Source organism: Chionomys nivalis, chromosome 7 (assembly GCF_950005125.1).
Source record: "Chionomys nivalis chromosome 7, mChiNiv1.1, whole genome shotgun sequence".
Taxonomy (NCBI): domain Eukaryota; kingdom Metazoa; phylum Chordata; class Mammalia; order Rodentia; family Cricetidae; genus Chionomys; species Chionomys nivalis.
In genome coordinates this window covers 93,127,396-93,138,700 of record NC_080092.1, presented here as the reverse complement: position 1 = coordinate 93,138,700, position 11,305 = coordinate 93,127,396, and the positions used below count along the sequence as shown (strand labels likewise).

At 51.3% G+C, this 11,305-nt stretch overlaps 1 protein-coding gene across 1 annotated transcript; it reads right to left on the bottom strand.

The window, feature by feature from the left end:
• Positions 1–5,092: 5,092 nt before the first annotated feature.
• On the bottom strand, positions 5,093–10,319 carry Sox9 (SRY-box transcription factor 9). Its single transcript, XM_057776770.1, has 3 exons — positions 9,542–10,319; positions 8,501–8,754; positions 5,093–7,990 (listed from the first exon to the last, which is right to left on the bottom strand). The coding sequence occupies exons 1-3, from the start codon at positions 9,970–9,972 to the stop codon at positions 7,152–7,154; spliced, it is 1,524 nt and encodes a 507-aa protein (XP_057632753.1). The 5' UTR covers positions 9,973–10,319; the 3' UTR covers positions 5,093–7,151.
• Positions 10,320–11,305: the final 986 nt, after the last annotated feature.

Below are 11,305 nucleotides of genomic sequence, written 5' to 3'. Positions count from 1 at the left end.
TTTGTACAAATGCTACCTCCAAGCTCAGCTGTTTGCTTGACTTTACAGTTTTACTGTTTTATCCTTTGGCTTCTCCACCTCCCAAGTTGTCATAAGTGGTCCCAAGACACAGATTAGACATTTCTGGAGTCCCTTTTCTGTTTATCTCCAGCTGGACCTGGAAAGACATTGCAATTTACTCCCTCACAGATCTTGGCGTGTCCCCATCTAGGGCTAGTTGGACTGAGACATCACCGAGGCAGCTGCAAAAATGAGAAGTCAGGGGGAAAAATGGACATCTAAAGCCATTTCCCTACTAAGAAAGAGAGGAAGCATCCAGACTCCAAAATAATACATATACTGGAGGGTGGTCATCACCTCCGACATGCCTTGAGTTCTGAACACTCAACAGTTGCAAGGGAGCTCCTTGGGGTACTGAGGAAGGAAGGGCTGGCAATGCCAAGGAAACAGAAAATGTTGTGAAGGTTTATATTGTCAACTTGACAGGATCTCCTTGGTGACAAGACTCCGGGCATGGCTGAAAACAAGTGTCCAAGGCTTGCTCACGGAAGTGGGAAGACAGATCCTAACAAGGGGCAGGGGCAGTGCCATCCCATTGGCTCATAGGCCAAAATGGAGAGAGTGAGCTGAACACCAGTATTCTGACTGTGGGTGTGACATGACCAGTCACCTCGGGTGTAGGGTGTGTGTGTGGGAACAAAACAAACAAACAGCCGGTTGTGGTGGCGCACACCGGTAGGATTTGCTGAAGGAGGCAGAGGCAGGAGGATCATGAGTTCGAGGCCAGCCCGGGCCACACATTTGCCGGGCGGTGGTGGCACACGCCTTTAATCCCAGCACTCGGGAGGCAGAGGCAGGCAGATCGCTGTGAGTTCGAGACCAGCCTGGTCTACAAGAGCTAGTTCCAGGACAGGCTCCAAAACCACAGAGAAACCCTGTCTCGAAAAACCAAAAACAAACAAACAAACAAACAAACAAACAAACAAACAAACAAAAAACATGCCTTCTTCACTGTGCTGTGAACCTAAAGAAACGCTTCCTTCCTTAATGGTGCTTTTGTCTTTTGTCTCAGCAATGAGAAAAGTAGCTAGGATACAGATACCATTTCCCACCCACAGTATGGAGCATGAAATGTAGAACATCTGACGACCAACGTTAGCATGCATGGGCAGAACTAGAATGGTCCCTTTTTGCCGTGGGAGTCGAAATGATCTGAGCACTTTGCGAAATGGATTGGCAGCTTCTTGTCAAGTTGAGCGTTTATCTTTCTCGTGGCTCAGCAATCATATTTCTAGCTATTTGCCCCAGAGAGATTTATACGGATCTTATTCACAGTAGTCTCAAACTGGGCACCGTGTAGATGGCAGGAAAAATGCACAAACATATTCCTACGTAGTGGTCCAATGGAATACTACACGGCTGTGCAGTGAAAAACTACGGACACATAAAAGCACTGGCAAATCTTGAAACATGTTGCATGAAAGAAGTCAGGTATAAATGGAGTCATAATGTGTAATTCCAGTTATGTTAAGAACAGGGTCGAAATCAGGGCACCTGTGTGGGGCTCATCTAGGCCCTTTGCCTATATGTTATGGTTGTGCAGTTTGGTATTCTAACAGTGGGAGCGGGGACTGTCTCTGATCCGTCTGTCTGCTCAGCCTTAATACAAGGGCAGGCGTCTAGTCTTATTGTACGTTCATATGCCTTGTTTGGTTGATAGCCCTGGGAGGCTTGCCCTTTTCTGAGGGGAAATTGAGGAGGAGTGGGTGGGCGGGGGAGGTTGGGGGGATGAACAGAGAGGAGAGGAGGGAGGGGAAGCTGTGGTTAGGATGTAATATAAGAGAGGGAAAAAAACCCCAACAGAATCTGATCTCTGGTGGCATGGGACCAGAGACTAGACAGAGGAAGATGGGGATTGGTTAAAAGACGAAGTCCATAGGCTGTTTGGGGCCATGGATATATTCTCTAATGAAATGGGATGCTGGGTAAGTAGATGTGTACATAGATCGGAACCACCACGCTGAATGAGGAAGACGTGTACTTTACTATTGGTAAAGTTTATTTTTGTCTTGTCTTCTTTCTTTCTTTCTTTCTTTCTTTCTTTCTTTCTTTCTTTCTCTCTCTCTCTCTTTCTCTCTCTCTCTCTTTCCTCCCTCCCTCCCTCCCTCCCTCCCTCCCTCCCTCCTTCCTTCCTTTTTGCTGCTATTTTTCCACAGTAAAACAAGGGAGGGGAATCAGAGAGGAGGACCATCATCTTTGGACACTTTCAGGGGAGTTGTGGCTGTGCAGTGGGACTCACCTCGTTACTGAGTGGCGTTACCTTGCCATCTGTGTTCATCAGCATTGTGTGGCTTTTTCCCAGCAGACGTGAGAAAGTATCTATTTACAGATGCCAACACCAGACCAAGAAAACCATCTCACGCAAATCCAGCTTGACAACCCACTGAGTTTAGGGGCAGGCATAGGTAACTCAAAGACAGGTACGTCACCGAAAGCCCACCCTAGTGAGGGGTATCACGAAAGCTGCATCCCCGGCACTCTTGCATGACTTGCAGGCGGTGCTGGCAGCTGTTACCACTTGTGTCACCTTGGGGAGGGGCCTAACCAATCTCTCAATGTTAGGAGCTTGCTGGGGTTTGCAATTCTGTATACTTCCTAGATCTGGAGGGGCTTTCCCCTAGTGCATGGTGTTTCAATTCAGAGGAAATGGCTACTGAACATTGGAACACTGCAACAGGCACCTGAGGTTTGGACAAGGTCCAAGGAAGAAAGTTGTTGGCTCAGGGTTTCAGAGGCTTCCGTTCAGGGCCAGCTGACTCCCTTGCTTTGAGGCTGTGATGAGTCAGAACACCTTGGGTAGAGCGAAGTCACTCACCCCAAGGAAGCCAGGAAGCAGAGAAAGACCCAGGGGAGCAGAAATAAAATGCACCCCCCTCAAGGGCATATGCCACAGTGAACTACTTCCTCCAACTCAGGGAGATGCAAAGGAACTAATCCATTGGTTAGGTCACAAAGCTTATGCCTAATCACCTCCCACTGCTTGGACCCACAGGCTAGGGACCAAACTTGTATCAGTTTCCCCTGCCTTTAGGAGGAAACTTATTTACAAGCCAGAGTTCCCCTTCACTTCTGAATGAACAAACTGAGATTTTAAAAACGGTTTTCGGCAAAGCTTTGAAAAGAGTTTTTGCAATGGAGAAACACAGAAAGCTGGTGACCAAATTGAATCTAAATACCTAGGCTGACATAGGGGCGCTGGTCACCTCTCTCTCATAAAGGATGCACTTCCATTGGTTCCACACGAATCCCCTGCGAGAGAGTGAGAACATTGTCAGTGTGCTGACTTTGCACAGTTGCCTGCAGGAACAAGGAGACCTCAGCTGGAAGTCTGAGCATGCTCAGCAGTGGCGAGGTTGAAAACTCTCATCCTAAGAGCAATGCATCTCCCTGAATCCAGACAGGTGCACATGGGGAATAGACAGACACGAGAGCCCCGGAGGAGACAACCAGTTCTGATTGAGAGCCTGGAACACCCAGGATCCCAGGATCTGAATGTAGCCTGATCCAGATATATGTCCCTGTCTCTGCCTCAAAATCCTAGTACAGAAGGACTGTTTTTCAGACCAAAAGTCAGTCTCAGTCTGTATCTGGAGTAGTGTTGACTGAAAATTTCTCCAAAAATAATCTTGTCGAAGGTAAAGTGCAGCTGTAAACATTCTCAGAAAAGGGGGAAGCTGAGGCATCAGGTGGTTAAATTGCCCTGAGTCACCCTGATACATGTATGTCACAACAGAACATCCTGACTCTCAGAAGGCCCGACTGGGCACAATAAAGAAAAGGCAGCAGGCTTTAGACTGGGCCTGTGGGAGAGCCGGTGTGTGGAGATTAGGAGGAGTAAGGTGGATAAGACTTCGTGGCCACCACTGACTGTTTCAAACAGGGCTTTGTGAAAGCTAGCATAAGTGGGGCGAAGAAGAGACTTTTGTCAGGGTGTTGGACAAACTCCGGGACTATCTCACTCCTAAGGACAAGAACCTGATTTCTGGAGGTGCAGAGAGAGCTCTCTGGAGTCCCCCACAGATTCCCATGCCCTCAGTCAAGCTTTGTGGGAGGAATTTGCAAGGGAGACCTCAAACTAAGTTACCTCTGTTGGATAACTATCGTTGTCCTGGTCGCCCTGATCCTGGTGTGGGAGCTTAGCCAGGAAAGCAGCAGAACCCAGGCCCTGCACTCTGCCTGAAGTGGTGGAGGTGACTTTACCTTCTTAGACACAGGGCCCCATCAGCTGGGGGGAGGTGCCTGAAGGAGGTGGGAGGGAGGGAGGAGTGACTTCATCTGTTTAATGAAAAATGACCTGAATGTCGCTCTGAACCTGGAAACTCCCCATCGAATTGGGGCCAAAGAAAACAGGATTAGGCCATATTTCTCCTAGGATGGCTCCTCTGCATCTCTCTGTGATGAGTTAAACCGGAGGGGGGTGGGCGGCAATCTCTCTTCGTTGTCTCTGCAGAGAAATCAGGAGAGGCGGAAATGGTTTCAGGGGTTAATTGGGCAGGTTTTCCCCTGTCTCCCCCTGTCTCCTTTAGGTAGGCCAACCTTCTTTCCCTCTGGCTTCACCGCCTGGCAAGTGGACACCCCATTTCTTTGGTATGTGTCCATAATAACATAGAGTTTGCCATATGGCATTCAGATAAAAGAACCACTCCCTCTGGCATTTGGTCTCCTGACAGGCGGCTGATGTCCGGCCTAATGTTCCCTCTCCCCTCTGACCTCCATAGGAGAACAGCGGCTGCCCTGAAGCAGAGGGGTTTGAAAACCACAACACACATTTTGCCAGAGCCGGCAACACTGACATGACATCTTCTGTGTGGCTTGCTGGGGTGACCCTTTCCAAGAGGCTTTGTGTTCAGGTTGGGGGTGTGGGAGACTCAGTCTTTCACTGCGCAGTTTAAAATTGGCAAGGGAAGCCATCAAATCAAATCGAAACCACCACTAAGATCATCACCCTCTTACAATCTCTTTAGTGCCCCGACTCCTCAAGTCAGCCTTTAACTGGAGAACGTAGGAAATAAATCCACAGAGCTGTTTTCACTTTAATGCAATGTATATTTATTGTAAACAATAATATACAAAAAAGAAAGGAAGGAAAGAAAGGTGAGTTCCACAGAGAACAAAAAGTTTGGAGGGGGAAACAAACAAAACACAAACACAAACCAAACCTTACCTAAAGAGAAAATAGGGCTTACATGTCAGGTTTTTTTTAAGTTACAGAAATATTTTTTAAAAGGTCTGTTTTTATACAGAAATTGAAAGATGCCATATTATAAGAATGCTTTAATGTTTTACTCTACTGGCTTCTAAGACTGTTAATATATCTTTTTTTTTTAAATTAAAAAAAAAAAAGTCTGCTGTCGTTGAAAGAAAAGCAATCCTCATCTTCTCCAGCCACAGCAGCGAGTAAGAACTAAGATCTGTCCATCTCATGGATGTCTCTGTGCAGGAGAGCAGGCAGGGGGCTAGCCACGACACAGGCTGGCAGGGGCTTGCGTTGTTCCTTGTCACAACATGTGGACACTTCCACAGACAGTCCAGGCAGCCCAAAGGCCCGTGGCAGAAAACACTGCAAACGACAAAGTGATGAGCGACGGCATTTGTACCTTCTCATGTGTACACGACAGAGAGTAATAGGTTTCCAGCTTGTTATCAACAACAAAAACAACAAAGGGGGGAGGGATAAAAACCACAAGGACGGACAAAAGAAAGCATTTGTACAAATCTAGAATGAAGACTTCAAAGAGACTTGCTTTTAATAATAAAAAAAGATTAAAGATAAATTAAAAAAATGGTTACAGTTAAGAACATAATTTAACAGATGACGATGCCCTTTGAGGAAGGCACCAACAATCTACCTTAAAGACAGTAAATTAAAAAAGAAAAAAAAAAGGAAGGAGTTTTTTTTTTTTTTCTTGAAAAAAAAAATGAAAACTCCTCCTGACAAAATAAATAATTTTAGCACGTGGAATGTCTTGAAGGTTAAACGCTGGTGTTCAGGGAGGCACAGGTGACAGTCAGTCTGAGCAGGCCTACTCCAGCATCTGCTATCCACATGGGGCCCAGGCAGGCAACCAGGGGGCAATGTGCTTGGGCACTTACAGGCTGCTTGAAAAAAAATCTTCCCCAAGAAAACATGGTCTCCTTCCCTTGCCATTGGCTTTCCTTCTGAGGCCGCAGCCAGCAAGCAAAGGCAGGCACAGTGAATGCTCTAGGAACAGCATTTGCATTTTCCCAGCTGCAGGGGGTTTAAGGCTCAAGGTGTTCTTCTCATTTAAAAAATATATATCTGTATGATAAAGCTCACCAATGTTCTCTATGTTTATTCCCCTTATTGCAAAATAAGGTTTTCTTTTCTTTCTTTTTTTAAGGCAGCTGCTCCTGAAATCCGAGAGCCTGGAGAATTAACCAAAGCTCACCCCCAAAACTGATGATGTAACAAAACTCTGTGTTTATTTTTAATGTTATCATAACAATGCCTTTTTTCTTTTTCTTTTTTTTTGTTTTTTTTGTTTGTTTAAGGAGAAAGCATATCTGTACACAAATATTCTGGCTGCAAGGAAGGCTAAGGAACACTGTTGAACTACAAGTAGTTAAGCTGTTGGAAAAATAAGAGCATTTAATTTTTTATCTAAAATATGTATAAATCCCCTCAAAATGGTAAAGAATCATACACAGTACATACTAAAAGTATTTAAAATAGAGAATATTCCTCACAGAGGACTTTTTTTCTTTAATTACGGCTAAAAAATAATTACAGAGTCCAAACAGGCAGGGAGAGTCTCCAATCGTTCTCCAAGCTGACTCTGAAGGAACCAAGTCCTTCCTTGATGATTCAGGTGGGTCCATCTGGCCACGAGTGGCCCGGCCTTTTGCCATAGGTTGGCATGTGCTCGGATAATGTCTTAAAGTCTCTCTCCTGGAATCTCAGCACTAGTTACCTTCGCTTACATGTCTTTAAGAAATAGGGACAACGACAAAAAAAAAAGTGTCCAAAGGAATTTCAACTGGTTCTTGATTTCTTCGGTTCTTTCGTTTCTTTTCTTTGTTTTCTTTTATTTAAACGATCAGCTCCATCGCCATCCCTCTTCATGGGCTCCTCAGGGTCTGGTGAGCTGTGTGTAGACCGGTTGTTCCCAATGCTGCGGGCTGTGTGTCTGCGGGATAGAAGGGACTCCGGAAGTGTCAGCGATGGGGGTGTACATGGGGCGCTGCGCGGGGTTCATGTAGGTGAACGTAGAGTAGAGCCCCGAGCCCTGGCCCGCTGCGTGGCTGTAGTAAGTGCCGGAGTTTTGGTGGTCTGTGTAGTCGTACTGCGAGCGCGTGATGGGCGGGTAGGAGGGGCTGTAGTGAGGAAGGTTGAAGGGGCTGTAGGCGATCTGCTGCGGGGAATGCTGCTGCTGCTCGCTGTAGTGGCTGGGGCTCAGTTGCTCTGTCTTGATGTGTGTTCTCTGGGACTGACCCGGCTCGCTGCTCAGTGTAGTGAGCGTGTGTGCCTGCTGCTGCGGGGGTGCCTGCTGCTGCTGCGGGGGCGCTTGTTGCTGCGGAGGCGCCTGCGGGGCTTGCGGGGCTTGCGGGGCCTGCGGCGGTGGAGGGGGTGGCGCCTGCTGCTTTGACATCCACACGTGGCCCGCGGTGGCAGGGGAGGCAGCGGTGCTGCTGATGCCGTAGCTGCCGGTGTAGGTGACCTGACCGTGTGTGGCCGGCACCCCTGGGTGGCCATTGGGCGGCAAGTATTGGTCAAACTCATTGACGTCAAAGGTCTCGATGTTGGAGATGACGTCGCTGCTCAGCTCCCCGATGTCCACGTCGCGGAAGTCGATGGGGGGCTGTCTGCCCCCCTCTGCCAGAGGGCGCCCCTCTCGCTTCAGGTCAACTTTGCCAGTTTGCACGTCGGTTTTGGGAGTAGTGGGTGGGGTCGGCGGACCCTGAGATTGCCCTGCAGGCAATAAAAGAGAAAGACAAACCGTAAAAAATCAACAAAGGCTGTGCAAAGCCCCTGGTCTTAGGAGCCCCCTGGGGAACCTCCCTGGTTGCTAAGGTGTCATTAGGACCCGAGCTCGCGCAGGAGGCGCGCTGCACCAGCGATAAGTCGCCGAATGATTAACCCGCAGGTACACACTAGGCAAGCTCCTTTTATCAGGGGAGGGGTCTGAGGTCCCAAGGGTCCGGAAGACTAAATTGCTACCTGTAGAAGAGTGTGTGCTTTGGGGGTGAGGCGCAAAGAGAAAAGTGGGCAAGTTTCGCGAGCTGTGTGTGTGTGTGTTCGTCGAGCGCGCCTGCCCATTTCGGCGGGTGCTGGACAGGGAGGGAGTGCAGGGAATTCCCTACTCCAAGGAGCCCGAAGTCCCCACCCAGATTCTCGGGTGGGGGGGGGAGAGCGTGCTTTAGGGTGTGCCCGGGGGCCCCAGAGTGGCTAAGTCTGGTGGGTCACTTTTGCTTTACTTACCGGAGTGCTCTCCCGGGGAGTGCACCTCGCTCATGCCGGAGGAGGAGTGCGGGGAGTCGGCTTGGAGCGCCTTGAAGATGGCGTTGGGAGAGATGTGAGTCTGTTCTGTGGCCTCCTCGGCTTCTGCCTGCCCGTTCTTCACGGACTTCCTCCGCCGTGGCTGGTACTTGTAATCGGGGTGGTCTTTCTTGTGCTGCACGCGCAGCCGCTCCGCCTCCTCCACGAAGGGTCTCTTCTCGCTTTCGTTCAGCAGTCTGGGAAGAGGGGCGGAAGAAAAAGGGGGGGGGGTCAGTGAAACCCCAGGAGCTGTCATGTCCCCACCCCTCCTTCGCGCACTTCCCCTCCTCCCTCCATTCGGCTGAGACTCAGAACTTTTCTTTCTTTCTTCTAAGTGCTCGGAGTCGACCTGAACGGTCACTCTTCGCCCCGCCCCCTCCCCCGGCCTCCTATTTTGGAAACCCTGAAGATGAAAATAGCTCCCTGCTGAGGCTGCTCTAAACGCCTTTGCTACCGGAGCGGTCCACCCCCCTCCCAACACCCTGTAAAAACTTTCCGAAAACCCACTTAAATTGCAAGAAGCTCTCTGTCGGTCCACGCCCCTACCGGTTCTCAGTAGCTTTCCCTAATTCTTGCCTGGGTCACCTCCATCCCAGCTTTCCCTTCATCCCTTCTTCCCAGGAAAGAGCGCAACTTGGCGGGGGGTGGTGGTGGTGGTGGTGGTGGTGGGGAGATTGCTTCCCCTAATTGTTCCTTTCGAGGGGACCGAGTTGGCACACCCCTCACTCCCCCCACCGCTCCTAAAAGCAATCACTTAACGTGCTACACAACACCACTCCCCCCCCCCCCCCCCGCCGTCGCCAAGAGCTAACCCAAGAACTTTCTCAAACTCTGAGCCACCTCCCCTAGCCGCTTCCCATCTCGCATCCCGGCCCCTCAGATCCCAGGCTGCAGCTCCTTGGCTCAGGGAGGCGGACCACGGTCGGTGAGTGCAGCCCACGTCCCGGTAGCCACCGAGCCCACCCTGCGGTTCCGCGCGCTCACCTCCAGAGTTTTCCCAGAGTCTTGCTGAGCTCGGCGTTGTGCAGATGCGGGTACTGGTCCGCCAGCTTCCTGCGCGCAGCCTGCGCCCACACCATGAAGGCGTTCATGGGCCGCTTGACATGTGGTTTGTTCTTGCTGGAGCCGTTGACACGCACCGGCATGGGCACCAGCGTCCAGTCGTAGCCCTTCAGCACCTGGCTGACCGCTTCGCGGATGCACACGGGAAACTTGTCTTCTTCGCTCTCCTTCTTCAGATCCGGCTCGCCCTTGGGGAACGTGTTCTCCTGGGGCCGCGTGTTCTCCGTGTCGGAGCCTGAGCCCGAGGGGCAGGGCGAGCCAGCAGAGTCGTCGGACATGGTGGGGCTGGGGGCGCCGGACAGGCCCTTCTCCTGCTCGTCGGTCATCTTCATGAAGGGGTCCAGGAGATTCATACGCGAGCCCGGGGCAGGGGGCGGGTGTCTGGGAAAGGCGAGAAGCCGCAGCGGCTGGGGCTCCTCTTCCCTCGGCTGCCCGGACGCGGACGCCGAGCGAGCGGCTCCCGGGGAGATTGGCGCGTCACCGGGCTGCGGCGGTGAGTACTTAACAGAGGCGCTGGGTGGCGGGTACTCAGCTGCCCGCTCCAAACCCCGGGAAGGCGAATCGGAGCGGAGATGGAAGGGAAGACAGAGAACGAAACCGGGGTCACTTGCACCCCGTCTTTCTTGCAAAGAAAAGTTCCTGGACTGAGAACTGGTAAAGTTGTTGCCGCACTGAAGTTTCCAGGCAGTTCCGAGCTGCGCAGTCGGCTCTCCAAGTCCCAGCCCGGGGTCTCTTTAATAAATACTCCCCCCCTTCACCTTAGAGACCTCTGGCCAATCACGGCTCAGCAGTCATCAGGGTTGGCAAGTCGCTGATTGGACCGGATTTTGGAAGGGGGGGGAGGAGGAGGATTGTGGCTCCGGGTTGGGTGACGAGACGCGAGGGGAGGAGAAGGGAGGGGAGCGCTGCCGGAGGGTGGATGGTGGGGTGAGGGGACTTGGAGGGGGGCGCCGCGGTGCAGGCGGGGGGACCCGGGACGTCCGAGTGTGTAAGTTTGCTCTCTACTCTAGGAATGTCACAGTTTTGGAATCTCAGTGTGAAGCGGGGTGTGTGTGTGCGTGCACGCTCGCGCGCGTGTCTAGACTAGGACCCCCCCCCCCCAACCACCACCACACGCATACATCCCACTACTTTTCGAAACTGTCTCCGCGGTATCCCGGGCTTCGCTGGCGTTTACAGCATTGGAAATTGCTGCAGCCGCGCCTCAGTGCGGATCTGGGCTTCTGCTCCCGGAGCCTGCCGGCTTCCAAAAGTGCTTAGAAATGGTCTTTTGGAAGCAAATGTTTGGGTGACTCAACGCCCGCTGTTCTTCTGTAATAATCCATATAAATAGATCAACGCGCTCTGGTTCTCCAAGGCTGGTGTGGTGGCTGGAGTTTCTGCAGCGCTCTTGCAGGGGTAATCAATGAAAACCAAAGCTGAGCGCCAGCGAAGGCTGGCGGCGACCGGGCAGTCCCCGATTCTCTTGGCGGGTCCCGTGGGCCAAACCGACCTTGAACTGACAAGTCCTTTCCGGACCCCTCCAGCACTCGGACGCCCCTCGGTGTTAGGGTTATTACTTTAGAGTTCTGCTTCTTGCCTGAGTCAGAAACGTCAGCAGGGTCACCACGGGAGCTTGCAAAACTGCTCCTGCGTTGAGGATGAGGTTTCCAAAGGTGGCAGCTCAGGGCGGCGAGACCGAGGCGG

What these genes read in the sequence shown, in the direction of transcription:
- Sox9 (XM_057776770.1), bottom strand. Translation starts at nt 9,972, where the DNA reads ATGAATCTCCTGGACCCCTTCATGAAGATGACCGACGAGCAGGAGAAG. An exon ending in ACTCTGGGAAAACTCTGGAG is followed by an intron (nt 8,755 to 9,541) that starts GTGAGCGCGCGG and finishes CCCTCTTCCCAG; the next exon opens with ACTGCTGAACGAAAGCGAGA. An exon ending in CTCCCCGGGAGAGCACTCCG is followed by an intron (nt 7,991 to 8,500) that starts GTAAGTAAAGCA and finishes TATTGCCTGCAG; the next exon opens with GGCAATCTCAGGGTCCGCCG.